Source organism: Muntiacus reevesi, chromosome 12, assembly GCF_963930625.1.
Source record: "Muntiacus reevesi chromosome 12, mMunRee1.1, whole genome shotgun sequence".
Classification (NCBI taxonomy): domain Eukaryota; kingdom Metazoa; phylum Chordata; class Mammalia; order Artiodactyla; family Cervidae; genus Muntiacus; species Muntiacus reevesi.
The window spans coordinates 48785065-48808324 of NC_089260.1; the positions used below are offsets into that span (position 1 = coordinate 48785065).

Sequence of the window (23260 nt, forward strand, 5' to 3'; positions counted from 1 at the left end):
CCTTTAGAGCTGGCTCATACTGCCTCTCGTCAAGACTCAGGAACACTAGGAAAAACAACCATTGCTTGCCAGCAGGTTAGTAAGCTAGGGTTTCAAGACTGTGGTTTCTTCTCCAAAGTGACAATGCCATACCAGTAAAAGCAACAGTATGAGACCAGAGTCAGAGGCCCTGAATTCAGTTTCCACTCCTGCGAGAGGGAGAGAAATGAGTATTAAACAGCTACTTGGCACTAAAGGTACTATGTATACTTTCCACATTTACTCCCACAGTAACTCCAGAACATAAGTAACTACTGTCCCAGTTACAGAGCAGGAAAGCGAGGCCTTATGCCTGCCTCAGGGCACAAAGGTAAGTAAAGCACTCGACCCCATCAGGGCTATTTCGCAGTTACCTACTCCAGTCTGACGTGAATGGTGCCATTATCACAGAGAGTGAAGTTCCTACAGCAGACACACGAGCAGTGTTCACCTTTATCAGTGGATGTATATTTTGTGTTTCCAAAATACACTTATCATCCTCTGACAGCATTAAGATTGTTCAAAACAAATGAAAACCATTTAAACTTGCCTGGGTCCTGTACTGGGCCATGCAGGGGACAGGCTGCTAGTTTTCTAGCAAGCCCAACAGCTGTTACTAATTAGCCTCTTTTAAAAATGTTATTGTAATATGGTTGATTTATAATGTGTTAGTTTCCGGTGTACAGCATATGATTCAGTTATATATATGCATGCATCCTGGGGCTTCGAAGGGGGCTCAGTAGGTAAAGAATCCGCCTGCAGTGCAGGAGACACGGGTTTGATTCCTGGGTTGAGAAGATCCCCTGGAAGAGGACATGGTAACCCACTCCAGTATTCCTGTCTAGAGAATCCCATGGATAGAGAGGAACCTAGAGGGCTACCATCCATGGGGTTGCGAACAGTCAGACACGACTGAAGAGATGGAGTCCACAAATATATATACTATATATATATACACATATAATTTGTTTCCTAAGTGAGTGGCATCCCACCCCCATTTGCTGACTGACAACTATTAGAGGACTCACAGACCTGCAGTGAGGTTCTGCTGTTCCTGGAGGGTCACGATCTTGGCAATCTGAGCTCTGAGGGCAGCAAGCTCACTTTCAAGGGCACAGATCTTCTGCAGCGCTTCCTCATTGGCCAGTGTCGAGGTCTGCACCGGAGGCTCTTCTGGAGACAGGGTGGGTAAGGATGGCTGCCTGCTGTGGGGCTTCTCAAGGAAAGGAAGATCATCCTGAAGGGTTGGCCTTGACCGGACCTCTATCCTGCAAGGAGGACAGAAGTTGGCTGTCACAGGCTTTGAGAGGGGCTATAAAAAATCATCACTTCAAAGTTAATCAGAACACAGCAGAAGAGAACATCTGAGAGCCACTTATCAGGTTGACCTTACATAAAACCCCCGCTGTAAGTTGCAAAACAACAAAGCACTTGTCAACCTGATGTAGATTCACACCAGGCCAACTTTCTGGTTGCCATCATTCTTAATCTTTATCTCTACATTTTATATTCAAGCCAATACTATCAGGAGGCATCACAGGTTCCAACAGTGTTTTTGCTACTTCATGTTTTGTTTTGGTGGCCTGAACTAAGATGATGCAACTTTTAATGCTCTTTAAAATGGTAAACTAATTTTTGGTTATAAATGACATCCAAAGCAGTAGTCCATTGACCCTTCCTCAATGTCTTTGTTTCCACATTTCCACATCAGTGTTTTCCATATATGATAAAAACATACCAAACTATAAGACATACTGTAACAATATGACCCAAACTACAGCTTTAGACACTAAAAAGGAGGGGGGGGGGAATAATAATTAAACTCATGCAGTAATTATATAGATGGTCTCATTTTCACTTAAAGGTTTTCTAATATGCACTGCACTGTAGCTCCATATGGAAGTCTTCTGGGGTTGCAAACAACATTCAGATTTCTTTTCAACTGTCAATCTGTATATTTATCCATTTCCACCTATTTTCTACAATTAGGTTTTTCTGGGCTTTAAGCCCTTTTCTCTTTTTTCCTTCCTCCAGCTTTACTGAGGAATCACTGACAAATATTGTATGTATATAAATACTGTACAGCATGATAATATGATCATGTGTATACACTGAAATAATCACCACACCCAAGTTAAGTACATCCCAATTTCCCTTACAGTCTCATGTGAGGGAACCACAGCACGCCAGGCCTCCCTGTCCATCACCAACTCCCAGAGTTCACCCAAACCCATGTTCATTGAGTCAGTGATGCCATCTCATCCTCTGTCGTCCCCTTCTCATCCTGCCCTCAATCTTTCCCAGCATCAGGGTCTTTTCAAATGAGTCAGTTCTTTGCATCAGGTAGCCAAAGTATTGGAGTTTCAGCTTCAACATCAGTCCTTCCAATGAACACCCAGGACTGATCTCCTTTAGGATGGACTGGTTGGATCTCCTTGCAGTCCAAGGGACTCTCAAGAGTCTTCTCCAAAACCACAGTTCAAAAGCATCAATTCTTCAGCACTCAGCTTTCTTTATAGTTCAACTCTCACATCCATACATGACCACTGGAAAAACCATAGCCTTGACTAGACGGACCTTTGTTGGCAAAGTAATGTCTCTGCTTTTTAATATGCTGTCTAGGTTGGTCATAACTTTTCTTCCAAGGAGTGTCTTTTAATTTCATGGCTGCAGTCACCATCTGCAGTGATTTTGGAGCCCCCAAAAATAAAGTCAGCCACTATTTACCCATCTATTTGCCATGAAGTGATGGGACCAGATGCCATGATCTTAGTGTTCTGAATGTTGAGCTTTAAGCCAACTTTTTCACTCTCCTCTTTCACTTTCATCAAGAGGCTCTTTAGTTCTTCTTTGCTTTCTCCCATAAGGGTGGTGTCATCTGCATTTCTGAGGTTATTGATATTTCTCCCTGCAATCTTGATTCCAGCTTGTGCTTCATCCAGCCCAGTGTTTCTCATGATGTACTCTGCATATAAGTTAAATAAGCAGGGTGACAATATACAGCCTAGATGTACTCCTTTTCCTAATTGGAACCAGTCTGCTGTTCCATGTCCAGTTCTAACTGTTGCTTCCTGACCTGCATACAGGTTTCTCAAGAGGCAGGTCAGGTGGTCTGGTATTCCCATCTCTTGAAGAATTTTCCCTAGTTTGTTGTGGTCCATGTAGTCAAAGGCTTTGGCATAGTTAATAAAGCAGAAATAGGTGTTTTTCTGGAACTCTCTTGCTTTTTCAATGATCTAGCTGCTGCTGCTGCTAGGTCACTTCAGTACTGTCCGACTCTGTGTGACCCCATAGACAGCAGCCCACCAGGCTCCCCCGTCCCTGGGATTCTCCAGGAAGAATGCTGGAGGGGGTTGCCACTTCCTTCTCCAATGAGTGAAAGTGAAGTCGCTCAGTCGTGTCTGACTCTTAGCGACCTCATGGACTGCAGCCTACCAGGCTCCTCCATCCATGGGATTTTCCAGGCAAGAGTACTGGAGTGGGATGCCATTGCCTTCTCCGATGATCCAGCGGATGTTGGCAATTTGATCTCTGGTTCCTCTGCCTTTTCTAAAACCACCTTGAACATCTGGAAGTTCACGGTTCACATACTGCTGAAGCCTGGCTTGGAGAATTTTGAGCATTACTTTACTAGCATGTGAGATGAGTGCAATTGTGCGGTAGTTTGAGCACTCTGTGGCATTGCCTTTCTTTGGGATTGGAATGAAAACTGACATTTTCCAGTCCTGTGGCCACTGCTGAGTTTTCCAAATTTGCTGACATATTGAGTGCAGCACTTTCACAGCATCATCTTTTAGGATTTGAAATAGCTCAACTGGAATTCCATCACCTCCACTAGCTTTGTTCGTAGTGATGCTTCCTAAGGCCCACTTGACTTCACATTCCAGGATGTCTGGCTCTAGGTGAGTGATCACACCATCGTAATTATCTGGGTCGTGAAGATCTTTTTTGTATAGTTCTTGTGTGTATTCTTGCCACCTCTTCTTAATATCTTCTGCTTCTGTTAGGTCCATACCACTTCTGTCCTTAGTGAGCCCATCTTTGCATGAAATGTTCCCTTGGTATCTCTAATTTTCTTGAAGAGATCTCTAGTCTTTCCCATTCTATTGTTTTCCTCTATTTCTTTGCATTGATTGCTGAGGAAGGCTTTCTTATCTCTCCTTGCTATTCTTTGGAACTCTGCATTCAGATGCTTATTTCTTTCCTTTTCTTCTTTGCTTTTTGCTTCTCTTTTTACTAGACAGATGACTTCTCACTAGACATGACTAGTGGAATTTATCACCTATTCTTGATTCTGTTCAACAAAATCCTGTTTTGTATTTTAAAAGCTAGATCTTCCTATACGTGATATGTAGCAGAAATTACCCTTGACCACAGTATTTTATTGATGTACGTTAATAGTTAATGATAGTACCAAATAATTTCATATTGTTCATGAACAGTATGAAAAGGCAAAAAGATGACACTGGAAGATAAGCCCTCCAGGTTGGTAGATGTCCAATATTCTACTGGGAAAGAGCAGAAAAACAGCTCCAGAAAGAAGGAAGTGGCAGGCCCAAAGCAGAAACAATGCTCAGGTGTCGATGTGTCTGGTGGTATAAAAGTCAAGTCCTATGCTGTAAAGAACAATACTGCATAGAAACCTGGAATGTTAGGTCCATGAATCAAGGTAAATTGGACATGGTCAAGCAGGAGATGGCAAGAGTGAACGTCAACCTTTTAAGAATCAGTGAACGAAAATGGACAGGAATGAGCGAATTTAATTCAGATGACCATTGTACCTACTACTGTAAGCAAGAATCCCTTATAAGAAACAGAGTAGCTCTCACAGTCAACAAGAGTCTGAAACGCAGTACTTAGGCACAATCTCAAAAACAACAGAATGACTTTGGCTCATTTCCATGGCAAACCATCCAACATCACAGTAATCCAAGTCTGTGCCCCAACCACTACTGTTGAAGAAGTTGAAGTTGAACTATGTACATCTATGAAGATCTATAAGACCTTCTAGAAAAATGGAAGTGTTGGTCACTCAGTCATGTTCAACTCTTTGTGACCCAAAAACTGTAGCCCACCGGGCTCCTCCGTCCATTGGATTCTTGAGGCAAGTGTAGTGGAGTGGGTTGCCATTTCCTTCTTCAGTGGATCTTCTCAACCCAGGGAAACCTGGGTCTCCCACATTGCAGGCAGATTCGTTACCATCTGAGCAACCAGGGAAGCCCTGGTACAAGACCTTCTAGAACTAACATCAAAGAAGATGTTCTTTTTTCATCATAGGGGATTGGAACACAAAAGTATAAGTCAAGGAATACCTGGAGTAACAGGCAAGTTTGGTCTTAAAGTGTAAAATGAAGCAGGGCAAAGGCTAACAGTTTTGCCAAGAGATATGCACTGGTCATAGCAAACACCGTTTTCCAACACCACAAGAGATGATTCTACATACGGACATCACTGGATAGTCAACACCAAAATAAGATTGATTATATTTTTTGCAGTGGAAGATGGAGAAGCACTATACAGTTAGCAAAAACAAGACCTGGAGCTGACTGTGGCCCAGATCATCAGCTCCTTATTAAAAAATTCAGGCTTATATTGAAGTAAGTAAAACTAGGAGGCTATTCAGGTGTGACCTAAATCAAATCCCTTATGATTATACAATGGAAGTGACAAACAGATTCAAGGAATTAGATCTTGTAGAGTGTCTGAAGAACTATGGACGGATGTTTGTAACACTGTATGGGAGGTGGTGACCAAAACTATCCCCAAGAAAAAGAAATGCACAAAGGCAAAGTGGTTGTCTGATGCGGCCTTAAAAATAGCTGAGAAAAGAAGCAAAAGCCAAAGGAGAAAGGGAAAGATATACCCAACTGAATGCAGAATTCCAGAGAATAGCAAGGGGAGATAAGAAAGCCTTCTTAAGTGAACAATGCAAAGAAATAGAGGAAAACAATAGAATGGGAAAGACTAGAGATCTCTTCAAGAAAATTAGAGATACCCAGGGAACATTTCATGCAAAGATGAGCACAATAAAGGACAGAAGTGGTATGGACCTAACAGAAGCAGAAGATATTAAGAAGAGGTGTCAAGAATTTACAGAAGAGAACTATACAATGAATATCCTAATGACCCAGATAACCACGATGGTGTGGTCGCTCACCTAGAGCCAAACATCCTGGAATGTGAAGTCAAGTGGGCCTTAGGAAGCATTACTACAAACAAAGCTAGTGGAGGTGATGGAATTCCAGCTGAGCTATATGATGATGCTGTTGAAGTGCTGCACTCAATATGCCAGTAAATTTGGGAAATTCAGCAGTTGCCACAGGACTGGAAAAGGTCAGTTTTCATTCCAATCCCAAAGAAAGGCAATGCCAAAGAATGTTCAAACTACTGCACAATTGTATGCATTTCACATGCTAGCAAAGTAATGCTCAAAATCCTCCAGGTCAGGCTTCAACAGTATGTGAACCTAGAACATTCAGATGTATTAACTGGATTTAGGAAAGGCAGAGGAACCAGAGATCAAATTGCCAACATCCATTGGATTACAGAAAAAGCAACGGAATTCCAAAAAAAACCTACTACTGTTTCACTGACTATGCTAAAGTCTTTGTGTAGACCACAACAAATAGGAAAATTCTTAAAGAGATGGGAATATGAGACCACTTTTCCTCCCTCCTGAGAAACCTGTATGCATGTCAAGAAGCAACAGTTAGAACCCAACCCAACATGAAACAACAGACGGTTTCAAAATTGGGAAAGGAATATGTCAAGGCTGTATATTGTCGCCCTGCTTATTTAACTTATATGCAGAGTACATCATGTGAAATGTGGTGCTGGATGAAGCACAAGACTGCCAAGAGAAAATCAATGACCTCAGATATGCAGATGACACCACTCTAATGGAAGAAAGTGAAGAGGAACTAAGAGCTTCTTGATGAAGTTGAAACAAGAGAATGAAAAAGTTGGCTTGAAACTCAACATTCAAAAAATGAAAATCATGGCATCCAATCCCATCACTTTCGTGGCAAACAGATGGGGAAAATGTGGTAACAGTGACAGACTATTTTCTTGGGCTCCAAAATCACTGCACTTGGTGACTGTAGTCACAAAATTAAAAGATGCTTGCTCCTTCAAAGAAAAGCTATGACAAACCTAGACAGCGTATTAAAAAAGCAGAGATATCACTTTGCCAACAAAGGTCCATCTAGTCAAAGCTGTGGTTTTTCCAGTAGTCATGTACGGATGTGAGAGTTGGACCATAAAGGCGGAGCGCCAAAGAATTGATACTTTCGAATCATGGTGCTGCACTCTGAGAGAGAATCTGTTGAACAACAAGGAGATCAAACCAGTCAATACTAAAGAAAATAAACCCTGGAAATAAATTCACTGGAAAGACTGATGCTGAAGCTCCAATACTCTGGTCACCTGATGTGAAGAGCTGACTCATTAGAAAAGACTCTAGTGCTGGGAAAGATTGAAGGCAGGAGGAGAAGGGGATGACACAGGACAAGATGGCTGGATGGCATCACCAACTCAATGAACCTGAGTTTGAGCAAACTCTGGGAAATAGTGAAGGACAGGGAAGACTGGCGCTGCCTCAGTTCATGGGGTCACAAAGAATTGGACACACTTAGCAACTGAACAACAACCAAATAAGATTAAGATGGGAATGAATAACATCTGCTGTCCGTTGTGCTGTGAATGGGAAACTACCTTGCTCTGAACCATTATGTCTCCTGGCCTACATTCTCACTATGGAGTTTCAGCAAGCCAGCCTGCTTGCCTGCCTTTGGAGTCCTGTTACCCACTATCATCCTCTGAGGTCAGGATTCTTCCCCAGTATTGCTTTAAAAAGAACAGCACATTCCATTTTATCTTGGTATCTTCACTCTCACTTTATTCATTATTTTTATGTCAGATTTTTGTAAATATGTTCCTCTTAGTCATTGGGTTACAAACATTCTGGTAATGTATTAAGAAGAGCTACCTCAAATACTTTAAAATCCTGTGAATTTATAAATTTTTATTTAATACATAGTTTGATATGAATGTGGGCAATCAGATACAACTGGAAATTAACACTGATAAAGAATGAACAAACTGAAATTAACTTTGAAACATTTAGATATTCCCTACATAATGTTCTACTCAAGGGAGAAAACATGTAAATGATGGGACCGACAAGGGCTTAGTTTCCAAAATGTACAAACAGCTCATATAACTCAACAACAAAAACACAAGGCAATTAAAAAATAGTCAGAAGGGACTTCCCTGGTGGTCCCTGGCTAAGACCCCATGCTCCCAACGCAGGGGACGTGGGTTCGATCCCTGGTCAAGGAACTAAATCCCACATGCTGCAACTAAACCCTGGCTATTATATAAAATTTTTAAAAGGGGGGGGGACAGAAGATCTACATAGACATTTCTTCAAAGAGGACAGACAGACGGCCAACAGGCACATGGAAAGTGTTCAGCATTGCTTATTGCTTATCATTAGAGAAATGCAAACCAAAACTACAATGAGATACCATCTCACTTGGGTCAAAATGGCCATCATTAAAAAAAGAGTACAAATAACAAATGCTGGAAAGGGTGTGGAGAAAAGGGAACCCTCCTGCACTGTTGGTGGAAATGTAAACTGGTGCAGCTACTATGGAAAACAATATGGAAGTTTCCTTAAAAAACTAAAAATAGTTACCATACAATCCAGCAATCCTACTCCTGGGCATTTATCCAGACAAAACTATAATTCAAAAAGACACATGCACCTCAATGTTCATACAGCATTGTTTATAATAGCCGTATGAGAACAACGTAAATGCCAGCAGACAAATGGATAAAGAAGGTGTGGTACATAGATACAATGGAATCCTACTCAGCCATTAAAAGAAATGATATAATGCCATTTGCAGCAACGTGAATGGACCTAGAGATTATCAAACTAAGTGAAGTCAGAAAGAGAAAGACAAATATATGATACCACTTAAGCACTGCATCTGAAAGATGACACAAATGAACTTACCTATGAAACAGAAACAGAGAAGAGACCTGCGGCTGTCAGGTGGGAGAGGGATTAAGGAGGGAAAGGAGGGAGATTGGAGTTAGCAGATAGCAAACAGTACAAACACAGGATGACTTCCCCGGTGGCTCAGACAGTAAAGCGTCTGCCTGCAATGCGGGAGACCCGGGTTCAATCCCTGGGTCGGGAAGATCCCCTGGAGAAGGAAATGGCAACCCACTCTAGTACTCTTGCCTGGAAAAAATCCCATGGACGGAGGAGCCTGGTAGGCTATAGTCCATGAGGTCGCAAAGAGTCGGACACAACTGAGTGACTTCACTTCACTTCATACATAGGATGAATAAACAACAAGGTCCTACTGTATACCACAGGGAACTATATTCAATATCTTGGTGCTAACCATAATGAAAAAGAATATAAAAAACAATGTATGTATATGTATAACTGAATCACTTCACTGTATAGCAAAAGCTGGACAGCAAAGAGATCAAACCAGTCAATCGTAAAGGAAATCAACCCTGAATATTCACTGGAAGGACTGACTGCTGAAGTTCAAATTCCAATACTTTGGCCACCTGATGGAAAGAGCCACAATTCACTGGAAAAGACCCTGATGTTGGGAAAGACTGACGGCAAAAGGAGAAGCGGGTGGCAGAGGATGAGATGGTTAGATAGCATCACCAACTCAATGGACTTAGTTTGAGCAAACTCCAGGAGATAGTGAATGACAGGGAAGCCTGGCGTGCTGCAGTCACTGGAATCACAAAGACTTGAACATGACTTTGTGAATGAACAACAATTAAAAAGTAAAATTTACAACTGCTCTACTCCAAAAGCAATCAGAAACTTGATAATGCCTATGATGTCTTCTAGAAGCCACAGAGATTATAGTCTTTAATTTCACCACACAGAGAACAAATGTTATGCTGTGTCTATGTCCAAAGACCCATACAGTCTCCAGAAACTATTATTATGACAGAGAACAACTTAATTATCTGAGAAAGACTATCAGTTATATTGACTCTTTCTAAGAATCTCAATGATTCTTATAAAAACGAAGATTTCTTTTCAATTCTGAGGCTATTCTTTTACACTTGATCTTAGCCAAAAGGCCAAGAAGCAATAGAGGCTATTCTTTTAATTCAAAGGGAAGTGCTCGCTTTGGCAGCACATATACTAATTCAAAGGGAAATGAAAGCGTGTAAAGAGAAAAAGACACATAGTAGGTGCCACTGTGCTGTAAGTTTTCTCATGTTGTCTTTCAAAATTCTCTCAATGTAGGTATTAGCACTTTCAATTTAGAGATGAAAAACTCAAGTTCAGAGTATTTAGAAAAAAATATTCAACTGTACATAACTCATGCTTATGCCATTTTCCCAGAAAGAGAATACCATAACACTGTAACCGTTATAGAAATGCAAACATAAATTTCAAGGGAGAAATAATTATATATTGAACAACTTTGGCTTTCATATAAATGTGAGGCAGAGAAACACTCAAATGGCTATATATGAATCTTAGAGGTACTCTATTTCATGTTTTAAGTTAAGTTACAAGTTTAAGCTATAAAAAAACTCCAATAGAAATGCAGTTAATATCAAAGCGACAGATGAAAAAAGACTCCAACGGCCTGGTAAAAGGATCAGCATTAAGTAATTGTCAAGACAAAGTAAAATTCCATCAGCTCTCACCCTTCTATTTTGTCCTATTGATTAAAATACATTCTATGGTAAATTTGCTATTTCATCAATCTGTAAAAAGCACTTGATCGGGTATATGAAACTGACCAAATAGAGCTTCCTCAAAGCTCCCTTCTGTGGGAAGATGGTGAGACTCTGTCAGCCTAATTATTAGGATATCAGCTTCCTGATAGCTCAGTTGGTAAAGAATCCACCTGCAATGCAGGAAACCCTGGTTCAATTCCCGGGTCAGGAAGATACCCTGGAGAAGGGATAGGTTACCAATTCCAGTATTCTGGCCTGGAGAATTCAGTCCATGGGTTTGCAAAGATCTGGACACAACTATACAGTTCACAGGGTTGCAAAGATCTGGACACAACTGAGTGAGTTTCACTTTTTTTTCAGTCACAGGAAAATAACAGTACCTTCCCCCAGACATCTAGATTTATACACATGAAACGCCAATACTTTGGCCACCTGATACAAAGAGCTGACTCTAGAAAAGACCCTGATGCTGGGAAAGGTTGAAGGCAGGAGGAGAAGGGGATGACAGAGGATGAGAGGGTTGGATGGCATCACCGACTCAATGGACGTGAGTTTGAACAAGCTCTGGGAGATGGTGAAGGACAAGGAAACCTGGCGTGCTGCAGTCCATGGGGTTGCAAAGAGTCGGACACGACTGAGAGACTGAACAACAGTAACAACGATAGTTAATCACAACTGATGCAAAAAGTAATACAGCACCACACTGCAAAACAAAGTCCACCCACTTTTCCTAGTCATGTGGGCCATGTCACTAACCTTGGAAGTCTGGGACCACTTCCCACCTGTGTGTCTACTTCCTCCTCTAGAGCACCAGGCAGATCCAACTGGATCTCCTCTGTTTCCTTCTCACTTTGTTCACAATCAGATGATCTTTGCCTGGAATACTTCCGGGCACCTTTTTAAAGATCCTTTAGCCAGTTACTTTCAACATCACAGACAAAATCCATTATCCAGATCAATTATACCAACTCAATTACTCTATAACCACAATCCCCATAATAGCTACCCTATAATGTCACATCAAGTACAAACATGACATTTACGTTAAAAGCCCTTTAGAAACTTATCTTGAGGAAGATGGAGCAAATGAAACTTTCACTATTCTTCATCCTCACTACAACTAAAATCTCTGGATATCACATATACAACAAATGTAAGATGACTCTCAGGTGGAGAGAAGGCAGACTGGGTGGGACCTGAAATTAAAAAAAAAAAATTCATAGGAGTGAGTTCCCTGAGCTTTCTTTTTGCCTTACATATGGCAGACTGGGTGCTCAAGTAACAGGTAACCCAGAAATGCCAAGAGAAGCAGGGAAGAAAAAAAGCCCCAATAAAAGCCTGCTCTTTAGCCAAAACACCAAGGGGCAGCCTCCCACGATAGGTAACTTACATAAAACAGTGGTTCTGCTCCAGCCAAACATCACAGAAAACACTAGCCCTAGCTCCACCATGCCACAAAGACTTAACTTCCCTCCTTTTCAGGCTGCAATGAGGTGCCTGAATCCCTATGAGGTAGTTCGGAGAAAGCCAGGACTTACCCACCTCCCTGCGGGATGCATGTGTACTGCGTCACTTCGGTCTCTGCAACCCCATGACTGTAGCCCGCCAGGCTCCTCTGTCCGTGGGATTCTCCAGGCAAGAACGCTGGAGTGGGTTGCCATGCCCTTCTCCAGGGGATCTTCCCGACCAGGGATCGAACGCTTGTCTCTTATGTCTCCTGCACTAGCAGGCAGGTTCTTTACCACTAGTGCCACCTGGGAAGCCTTTTTGAACAGTGAAAGGCATTTCCTCTATCAGGCAGTCCTTTTGTGTGCACATCATCCAGAGGGCCATTTCTGTTTACCTCCAAGGGTGAACAAGCAATGTGTGGGTGTGTAAGTTGCTTCAGTTGTGCCCAACTCTGTGCAGCCCTATGAGCTGTAACCTTCCAGGCTCCTCTGTCCATGGGATTCTCTAGGCAAGGACACTGGAGTGGGCGGCCATCCCTTCTCCAGAGGATCTTCCTGACCCAGGGATTGAACCCGTGTCTCTTAAGTCTCCTGCACTGGCGGGCAGGTTCTTCACTGCGAGCGCCACCTGGGAAGCCCTGTAGGGTAGTGTAGACAATTTGGGGAGCCCAGAATTGCACCTCATCCAGCAGTAAGGAGGCATCCTCCCATCTGCTAGGATGGTGTTCCAGGTGGCTTCCTGAAGAGCTGGAGCACCCACCACAGACTGGTGAAAATACGGATCATTGCCCTCAGGGTGAATGGAGGCTGAATGGGAAACCTGGACTTCTGCTCCCACTTGGGAGTGACAAAGTGGCACCCACACTTCCCTTGCTATTAGTGAAAGCTACTAGTAAAAGAAAAAGTTTAAATGATCCAAGGTCTCAGATACTCAAAATATCTGGAACTCAATAAAATCACTTCTCATGACAGTAACCGGAAAGAACACAAACAATGAAAAAAGACAATTGACAGATGCTGACTCTGAGATGGCGAGATGTGGGAACTATCCAACCGATTTGAGAGCGGTTACAATAGAAGTGCTTCAGTGAACATTCACCAGCACTCTTGAAACAAATGAAAAAAAAAAGTCTCAGCAAAAAAAGAGGGGGGGGGAAGCCAAATAAAAATTTTAGAGCTAAAAACCACAATGGATAGGATCAAAAGCAGCACGAAGACAGAAGGAACTAACAGCAAATTTAGAGACAACAATAGAAATTATCTAATCAGGAAAACAAATAATGAACCAACTAGGGAAAAAACATGAGCAGAGTCTCAGCGACCTGCAACAACAGAAGATCTAACATTTGTGTCATCGGGGTCCTAAGAGGAGAGAAGTAAAAAGGCAAGGCTGAAAAAGTACTCAAAAAAATAATGGCAGGACATCCCTGGTGGTGCAGTGGGTAAGAATCTGCCTGCCAATGCAGGGGACACAGGGTTGATCCCTGGTCTAGGAAGACTCCACATGCTGCAGGGTGACTAAAGCCTGTGCACCACGACCACTGAGCCCTCACCCCAGAACCTGTGAGCTGCAACCACAGAGCCTGCATGTCCTACAGCCCACAGCCCACAACTACCGAGCCTGTAGCTGCAACTACAGAGCCTGAATGTCCTACAGCCCACACCCCACAAGTACCGCGCCTGTAGCTGCAACTACAGAGCCTGCATGTCCTACAGCCCACACCCAAGTACTAAGCCTGTAGCTGCAACTACAGAGCCTGCAGGTCCTACAGCCCACACCCCACAACTACCATGCCTGTGCTCTAGAGCGGCAACAAGAGAAACCACCGCGATGAGAGAAGCCCATGCAGCACAAGGAAGAAGTAGCCCCCACCTGCCACAACTAGAGGAAGACCACACAAAGCAATGAACACCCAGCACAGCAGAAAGTAAATATTAAAAGTCAAAGTTGCTCAGTTGTGTCCGACTCTTTGTGACCCCATGGACTGTAGAGTCCATGGAATTCTCCAAGCCAGAATACTGTAATGGGTAACCATTCCCTTCTTCAAGGATCTTTCCAACCCAGGGATCGAACCCAGGTCTCCCACATTGCAAGGGGATTCTTTACCAACTGAAACACCAGGAAGCCCAAGAATACTGGAGTGGGTAGCCTATCCCTTCTCCAGTGGATCTTCCTGACCCAGGAATCGAACTAGGGTCTCCTGCATTGCAGGTGGACTCTTTACCAGCTGAGCTACCAGGGAAGCCCCATTAAAAGTAGTAATGGCAAAAGAATTGTAAATGACTTAATATTCCTTTTCTGGGGAAGGTGAAGAGAGGTGACATGCTCTTATGGTAAGGCACATCTCACTATTTTATACATGAATTTGAATTGTGCAACTTTAGTAAAAAGAATAAGGATATCTTTACATAGTATTTCCCCACCACTAAACAGATAAATTAGAACTATTTCTCAGTCTTGATAGCTTACATGCCTTATTTAAATTAGGATACTTTGCTTTGCCAGCTCCCCAAATGCTATTAGGAGCTCTTGAAAAAAATCAGTTTATCAGTTAAATAAAACTGTCCATTTTATTTTAGAGGTTGTTTCATGAACATGACCTCAGACATTGTTTAAGGCCTTTGTCAGAAAGTATTCTCAAAAGTGTGAGACAAATTTTTTTTTAATTTAAATTTGTGTTAATTTTTTAAACCAACAGATAAATAAAAGAAGAAAATTTTAAAGCAACTAGAGAAAGTTTTTCCCTAATAGGAAAGGAGTCCTATTTGAAGGACAGAGGTTTTCTCAACTGAAACCATGGAGGCTTGAAGAAACTGGCACATTTTTCAGTACTAAAAGAAAATTCTATGAAATTCTAACCTTATATCCAGCAAAAGCATATCCTTCAAGACTGGGAAAATCAATAATTCTCAAATTAATAAAAACTAAAAGAATTTATTGCAAGCAGAACCCACCCAAAAAGAATGGCTCAAAGAAATTCTCTAAACAGAAACAAAGCAACAAAAAAAAAGAACTCTGCATCAGACAGAAAGAAAAACACAATGATAATAATTTAAATTCTCCTCTTGAGAAAATAAATTCATTTCAAATATTATATTGTCCTATGTCATTCAAAGTGTCTGCAGAGAAGTTTTTAAAGAAAATTATGTAATAGTCAGGGAAGGTAGAAGGTCATAAAAGAAGACTTGAACTGGTAAAATGACAACACCAATATAATGTGATAAACTATATGTTGATATACACAGTGTAATACCTAGATTAACCATCAAAAGAACTATACAAAGAGAGGCACTCAAAAACACAAATGAAGATGGAATTTCAAAATAAGTCACTCACAGAAAAGCATTAAAAAATGAAAACAGAATGGAGACATGGGGTGGCATACGTAAGGCCTAACATAATAATTCTATGTGTGCTCAGTCGCTCCTTCATGCTACCCCATGAACTGTAGCCCTCCAGGCTTCTTTGTCCATGCCGTTTTCCAGGCAAGAATTCTGGAGTGGATTGCCATTTCCCACTCTAGGGTATCTTCCTGACCCAGGAATTGAGCCTGTGTCTCTTGAGTTTCCCGCATTACAGATGGATACTTTACCACTGTGTCAAAATAATAATTACATAAATGTATTTAAATAGTTTATATACAAAAATTAAAAGACAGATTGACAGAATAAATTTTAAAATATGACCCAACAATAGTCTATAAGAAACTCACTTCAAAGGTGATTATAAAGGCAGGATGAAAGTCAAAAGAAAAAGATGTATTATGCAAACGTCAACCAAAAAAAAAAGAGCCAGTTGTGGCTATATTACATTAAAAGGACTTAAGAGCAAAGAAAATTACCAGGGGCAGAGAGTGACATTATATAACTATAAAAAGATAAAAGACACAGCAATCCTAAATATGTATGCACCAAACAATAAAATTCCAAAATATGAAAACCAAAAGTTGATAGAACAGAAAGGAGAAATCCACAAATACTGTCGGGAGACTTCAACACCTCCTCCACAGTAACTGTTAGAAGAAACAGAAAATCAAGAAGGATACAGAAGAATTTAGCAATACCATCAACCAACAGGATATATTTGACATTTATAGGACATTCCATTAACAACAGTACACATTCTTTTCTAGTACTCATGCAACATAAACCAAAATGACCTATATCTTGGACCATTAAAAAAATCCTCAAGAAATTTTTAAAGGGATGAAAATACAACTGACCCTTGAACAACACAGGATTTAGGGGCTCCAACCCTCACCAAAGTCCAAAATCTCATATAAATTAGAGTCTGTCCTCCGTATCTGCAGTTCCTCTGCATCCACAGTGCCTCAGATTCTGTAGATAACCACCCTTGGATTGTACAGGACTACAGTACTTAAAATGGAAAAAATCTGTATACAAATAGTCCCACAGAGTCCAAACCTGTGTTACTCAAGGGACAACTGGATACAGTTGTGTCCTCTGATCACAGTAGAATCAAACCAGAACTCAGTAACTGAAAAATAGCAAAATTTCCAACATTTGGAAACTGAACAACAAACTTCTAACTTCAACAGTTATAAGAGGTTGTCTCAAGGGAAATTAAAAAATACAATGAACTGGATTACAATATAAATACAATGTACCAAAACTTGTGGAATGCAGATAAAAGCAATGTTGAGAAGTTTACAGCACTAAATGCTTACATTAGAAACAAGCAAGTTTCAATAATATCAACTCTCACCTAAAAAACCTAGGGAAAAAAAGCAAAATAAACTCAAAGCAAGCAGAAGGAAGAAAATAATAGATAGCAGAATCAATAAAATTTAAAAAAAAAGAAAAATCAATAAAAATCTTGTTCTTTGAAAAGATTAATACATGGACAAATATTTTAAAAAGAGAAAACATACATTACTAATATCAGGAATGAAAACAGGGGACAGGTTACTAGAGACCTCAGAGGTAAAAAAAACAATCTACTACATCTCTTCCAATATGAAATTCATAAAATGGTCACATAACTTTATTAAGGAACTTGAACTCATAATTTTAAAACTCACCAAACTCAACTACACCTATGGCCAATTAATCTATGTCAAAAGAGGCAAGACTATAAAATGCAGGAAAGACAAATCTCTTCAGTAAATGGTGCTGGGAAACTGGACAGCCACATGTAGAAGAATTAAATTAAACATTCTTTAACATCATACACACAAAAATAAACTCAAAATGGATTAAAGACCTAACTTTAAGACCAGATAGGCAGAAGACCCTTTGACATAAATCACAGCAGCATCTTTTTCAATTTGTCTCCCAGATTGACAGAAATAAAAACAAAAATAAACAAATGGGACCTAAACAAATTAAACTCAAAAGTATTTGCACAACAAAGTAAACCATAAACAAAATGAAAAAAATCACAGAATGGTATAAAATATTTGCAAATGATGCAACCAACATGGGATTAGTCACCAAAATTCACATACAACTCATACAGCTCAATATTAAAAATTACAAAAATGCACAGAAGACCTAAAAAGACATTTCTCCAAAGAAGACACAGATAGCCACGGAGCACGTGAAAGATGATCTGCACCACTAATTATTAGAGAAATGCAAATCAAACTACAATAAAATACAACCTCACATCAGTCAAAATGGTCCTCATCAACAAATATGGAAAACATAAATGCTGAAGAAAGTGTGGAGAAAAGGGATCCCTCCTACACTGTTGGTGGGAATGTAAACTGGCACAGTCACCATAGAGAACAGTATTCAGGTTCCTTAAAACCTAAAACTAGAACTACCATATGATCCAGCAGTCCCCTCTTTGGGCATATATCTGGAGAAAAACATGGTTTGAAAGGATACATCCACCCAGTGTTAACTGCACCACTGTTTACAATAAGCCAAGACATGGAAAATCTAAATGTCCATCCACAGATGGATAAAGAAGATATGATAAATATATAAAATGGAATATTACTCAGAAAGAATGAAATAATGCCATCTGCAGCAACACAGATGGACCTGGAGATTATCAGACTACGTAAGTCAGAGAAAGACATATATCACAGATATCGCTTATATGCAGAATCTAAAATGATATAAATGAATTTACTTACAAAAACAGAAACAGACTCTCAGACTTAGAGAATGAACTTATGGTTACCAGTGAGTAAGAGTGGAAGGGAAGGAAAGACGGGGAATTTGGGATTGACAGGAACACACTGCTATGTTTAAAATAAAATGCTTTCCATGAAAAAAAAATCAATCAATCAATGTCACCAAAAAGAAATCTCCAGATCCAGATGGCTCACAGGATAACTCTTCTAAATGTTTAAAGAATCAATGCCAGTTCTACACAACCTCTTCAGAAAATAGATAAGCTTCATTTTTTGAAGCTTGTTATTACCCTGATACCAAAACCAGACAAAGGATCAGAGATTTAACTGTGAAACATAAAACTGTAAGCCTGAAAAAACAAAACAGGAGAAAATCTGAAGGATCTTAACACTAGGTACAGATTTCTTGTAGTGACACCAAAAGTATTATCCATAAAAGGAAAAAGGAATAAATTAAAATTTACAAGTTTTGCTCTGTGAAAGACTGTTAACAGAGGAAAAGACAACCTTTAACTTGTCCTACTTGTGCTACTCGCCCTACGTTTGGGAGAAGATGTTCACAAACCACGTATCTGAAAAATGACTCATATCCAGCATATGCAAAGAGCTCTCAAAAGAAAACCCAATTAGAAAATGGGCGAAAGACATGGAGACATTCTATTCAAAAGCATATGAAGAGAGCAAACACATGAAAAATGTTCATCATTAGCCATTAAGGAAATACAAATTCATGAGATGCACAATATGCACCTATTAGAATGGCAAAAAATAAAAAAGGAAAAAAGAGTGAAAACATCAAACGGTGAGGAAGCGCAGAAACTGGCTGGTGAGAATGTAATGATTCAGCCAGTTTCTTAAAAAAATAAACACGCCGCCACCTTGTGACTCACATGAAGCAACAAGTCCACTCTCGGGCATTTATCCCAGAGAAAGGAAAACTCATGCTGGGTCAAAATCCTGTACAGATTTACATTAACTTTACTTAGAGAAGCCAAGACCTGGAATCAATCCAGATGTCCATCAGCCAGCATGATTAAACAGACTGTGGTCCCTCCATACCAAGGAATGCTATTAAGCACTAAAAAAAAAAAAACTGAACCGCTGTTACACATAGCAATCTGGATGCCTCACTAGAGATTACACTTAGTGAGAAAAGCCAGTCCCAAAAGACTGTATATTGCATGACTTGACTTAAACTATCTTGAAATGACGAAACTGTGAAAATGGAAAACAGGTACATGGTTGCCGTTAATTAAGGAGGGGTTGGAGATGGGAGGGAAGTGAGTGTGGCTGTAACAGGGGGCCAACATGAGGGATTCTTGTAATACAGAAATATCCTGCATCTTGACTACAGCAGTGTCAGTATCCTGGCTATGATAATGCACATATTTTGTAGGATGTTACGACTGGAGATTAAAGGGTATGGAGAATGCTTCTGTACCCTTGTAACGTCTGTGCTTCTCTACTTCTTATAACTGCATGTGAAGAATCTATGCTGCTGCCGCTGCTAAGTCGCTTCAATCGTGTCCGACTCTGTGTGACCCCACAGACGGCAGCCCACCAGGCTCTTCTGTCCATGGGATTCTCCAGGCAAGAATATTGGAGTGGGTTGCCATTTCCTTCTCCAGAGGAATCTATAATTATCTCAAAATTAAAAGTTTAGTCAAAAAATAAACATCTTAAAAAAGAAAGGCTGTTTACCTACTAATCCTGCAATAACCTGGTCTGTTCATCTAATGCTATGGCCCCCCTCCTACCTATCATTCACATCAAATTCCTTCTTTGCTATTGAATTATTTGGCCCTTATTTTATTCAGCCAATACCATTCAAATAAAATTACTCTTGTTAAAGTCATCTTTCAACTACAAAACAAAATGGAAACTTGCTAGTGTTTTGGTTTACTCACCTCTAAGTTATTTGACACTGATGGTAGTTTAGTCCACTTCCCTGAAGCTCTCCTACCTCTCCTTCCATAACAACACTCTCTGTTGGTTTTCCTCCTGCCTCTTCAGCTGCCTCTGGGGGGTAGCGAAGTCCCCCCCACTTTTTTCCCCCTTATTTACTCCCAAATGCTAGCTTTATCCAGCCAGCATTTCTTGTCTTACATACGCTCCTTGAGTATTCTGGGTATCAGCCATTCCATCCTCACGTCCTTATCAATTATCTAACGACATAAACAGCCTCCAGAGCAAGTGTCCACAGGCACAAGCACAGTGCAGTCCATACTGGACTACCTCCTGTTCCTGTCCACCAAAAAGAAATGTTTTCTTATATTCTTATTATCTGTTACCCCACTCTCGTAATATCCTACTCAGAAACCTAGGAGTTTTCCTAGTCTCTTCCTTTCTCAACCCCAATACCTAAAAAGTTTCTAAGTCTTTTAAATTCTTCTGAGTATCCCTTGATTTTTGTCCTTTTTCTCATGTGTTCTGTCAATTTCTTAGTTTAGTCAAACTCTTATCATCTCTTATTTAGCCTATTTCCTGGCCTGGCTCCCTTCCACTGTTTATACTATTTACAGGAAATTTTAACTAAAATACAAATTTGGTAATATTACAATGGTGCTTCAACTTCTTCCAAGGCTCCACATTGCTTTCAAGAAAAAGTATAAATTTCTTACCCTAATATGTATGACTTTTAAACCTCAACCTACTTTCATATTCATCTCCTACAGCTTACCCTTCTCTGCTACTCTCTAGCCTCACAGAGCTATTTGGAATTTCCCGAACATGCCATGAGTACCTTTAATCATGTTCACTCACCCTGTAATACAGCCTTCCCAGCTGAACGGCTCCTGTCACACCTCAGCATTCAGCTCTGGCATCCCCTCCCTGAGAAGCTCTGCTGAACCTCCCATCCCCAGTGGCCTACTGTATTTATTTGGTAGTCTTTCCAGTATTGCTATTGTTTATTTCCTTTTGTAATCTCCTATTTTGTAAAATAACAAATCTTCTATTTTGTAATCTGCTATTTTGTAAAATAGCAAATATTTCCAAGTATTCCTTGAAAGACAGGACTGTGTCTTACTTTATCTCTGTATCCTTGATACCTACTAAGAATGAAGAGTTGATTAAGTGTTTATTAAATTGAACAGAAGTCAATAGTTTATTCAGTCTCTATTAAATCAATGAAAGCACTTCTCTCTTACACTGTCTCCTTTGACTCAAAACTCATCTTGACTATACACACAAGTCTTCTAATATGATCCACAGTGATGCCTTTGCTCTAATAAGACCATTATATTTACTCTACTTGTCTAAACACATTTATGATAAGGTCTTTCTGGTTTCATTTTAGAATGTAAACTTCTGAAGGGCAGGGAATTCTGTAATTCTTAAAGACCTAGAATAGTTATATGTCTCTAAGAACTTTACAAATACTAGCTGAGTCCTTAAAATGAACAGAAAAGATGACTACTCCCCCTGTCCCCCCCCCCCCCTCAAAAAGGACAAAAAAGAGAACTGAATTACTAGAGATCATATTAGGCTAATAAAAGGAAATACTTCAGGGACTTCCCTGGTGGTCCAGTGGCTGGTACTCTGTGCTCCCACTGTAGGGGACCTGGGTTTGATCCCTGGGCAAGGAATGCAGATAATACCACTCTTAACGGCAGAAAGTGAAGAGGAACTAAAGAACCTCTTGATGAGGGTGAAAGAGGAGAGTGAAAAAGCTGGCTTTAAACTCAATATTAAAAAAACTAATATCATGGGATCAAGTTCCATCACTTCATGGCAAATAAAAGGGGAAAAAGTGGAAGAAGTCACAGATTTTATCTTCTTGGGCTCCAAAATCACTGTGGATGGTAACTGCGGCCATGAAATTAAAAGACTTTTGCTCCTTGGAAGGAAAGTTATGACAAACCTAGACAGTGTACTAAAAAGCAGAGACATCACTTTGCTGACAGTGGTCTGTCTTAGTCAAAGCTATGGTTTTTCCAGCAGTCATGTATGGATGCGAGAATTGGACCATAAAGATGGCTGAGCACAGAAGAACTGATGCTTTTGAACTGTGGTGCTGGAGAAGACTCTTGAGAGTCCCTTGGAGAGCAAGATCAAACCAGTCAACCCTAAAAGAAATCAACCCTGAATATTCATTGGAAAGACTGGTGCTGAGTTTGAAGCTCCAATACTTTGCCCTGATGTGAAGAGCCAACTCACTGGAAAAGACCCTGATGTTGGGAAAGATTAAAGGCAAAAGGAGAAGGGGCAGCAGAGAATGCGATGGTAGATAGCATCACCGACTCAGTGGACATGAATCTGAGCAAACTCTGGGAGACAGTGGAGGACAGAGGAGCCTGGCGTGCTGCAGTCCATGGGGTCACAAAGAGTTGGACACGAGTTAGGGACTGAACAACAACAGGAAACTATGAATAGACTCCACATGCCGCAAATAAGTATTCAAATACCACAAATAAAAGATCCGTGTGCTGCAACTAAAACAAGTTTTTAAAAAGTTTTAAGTTTAAAAACAAGGAAATACTGCAAACATGTCATCTTAAAATAATGAATACTGCATCTCAGGCCTGATAGCCACCCAAACTAACCTTTGTCTTGTTGAACACTCTCCTTCTTCTTCAGCTACCCATCCCACATCAGCAAAAGACACCACTGCCTCCTCTCCCGGGGGGCTGGAGCTCCATTCTGTCGTAGGGCTGGTCAGCTGTAAGTTACAAATAGGGGAAATTCTTCATCTGGCACCAAAATGGTAGAATGAAACATTTAATTACCTAAAGGAAAAGCTTCAGCTCTAGCGTTACAAACACACAGGCAGTTTCTCACATTTCCACTGAAGGTCTCCACAAAAGGGACCTTTACTTATGTCATACTATTGTTTAATAATGTATGCAATCTCTGAATTATAATTTAACTCATCCAGTTTTTATTTTACAGGTCAAATGAGACTGACTTAAAAAAAAAAACAAACCTCTGTTCATCCTCAAACAT

The 23260-nt window shown here is 40.4% G+C and overlaps 1 protein-coding gene across 5 annotated transcripts in view; it reads right to left on the minus strand.

Annotated features, from left to right (window-relative positions):
- Positions 1 to 23260, minus strand: part of MTFR1 (mitochondrial fission regulator 1) — a 58231-nt gene that overhangs the window by 4426 nt on the left and 30545 nt on the right. For all 5 annotated transcript variants that reach the window (XM_065903559.1, XM_065903555.1, XM_065903558.1 and 2 more), the window contains 2 exons: positions 22861 to 22976; positions 1051 to 1286 (listed from right to left, as the gene is read on the minus strand). In XM_065903559.1, the coding sequence (XP_065759631.1) occupies positions 1051 to 1286; positions 22861 to 22976 (352 nt within the window). The remainder of the gene's footprint in view (positions 1 to 1050; positions 1287 to 22860; positions 22977 to 23260) is intronic.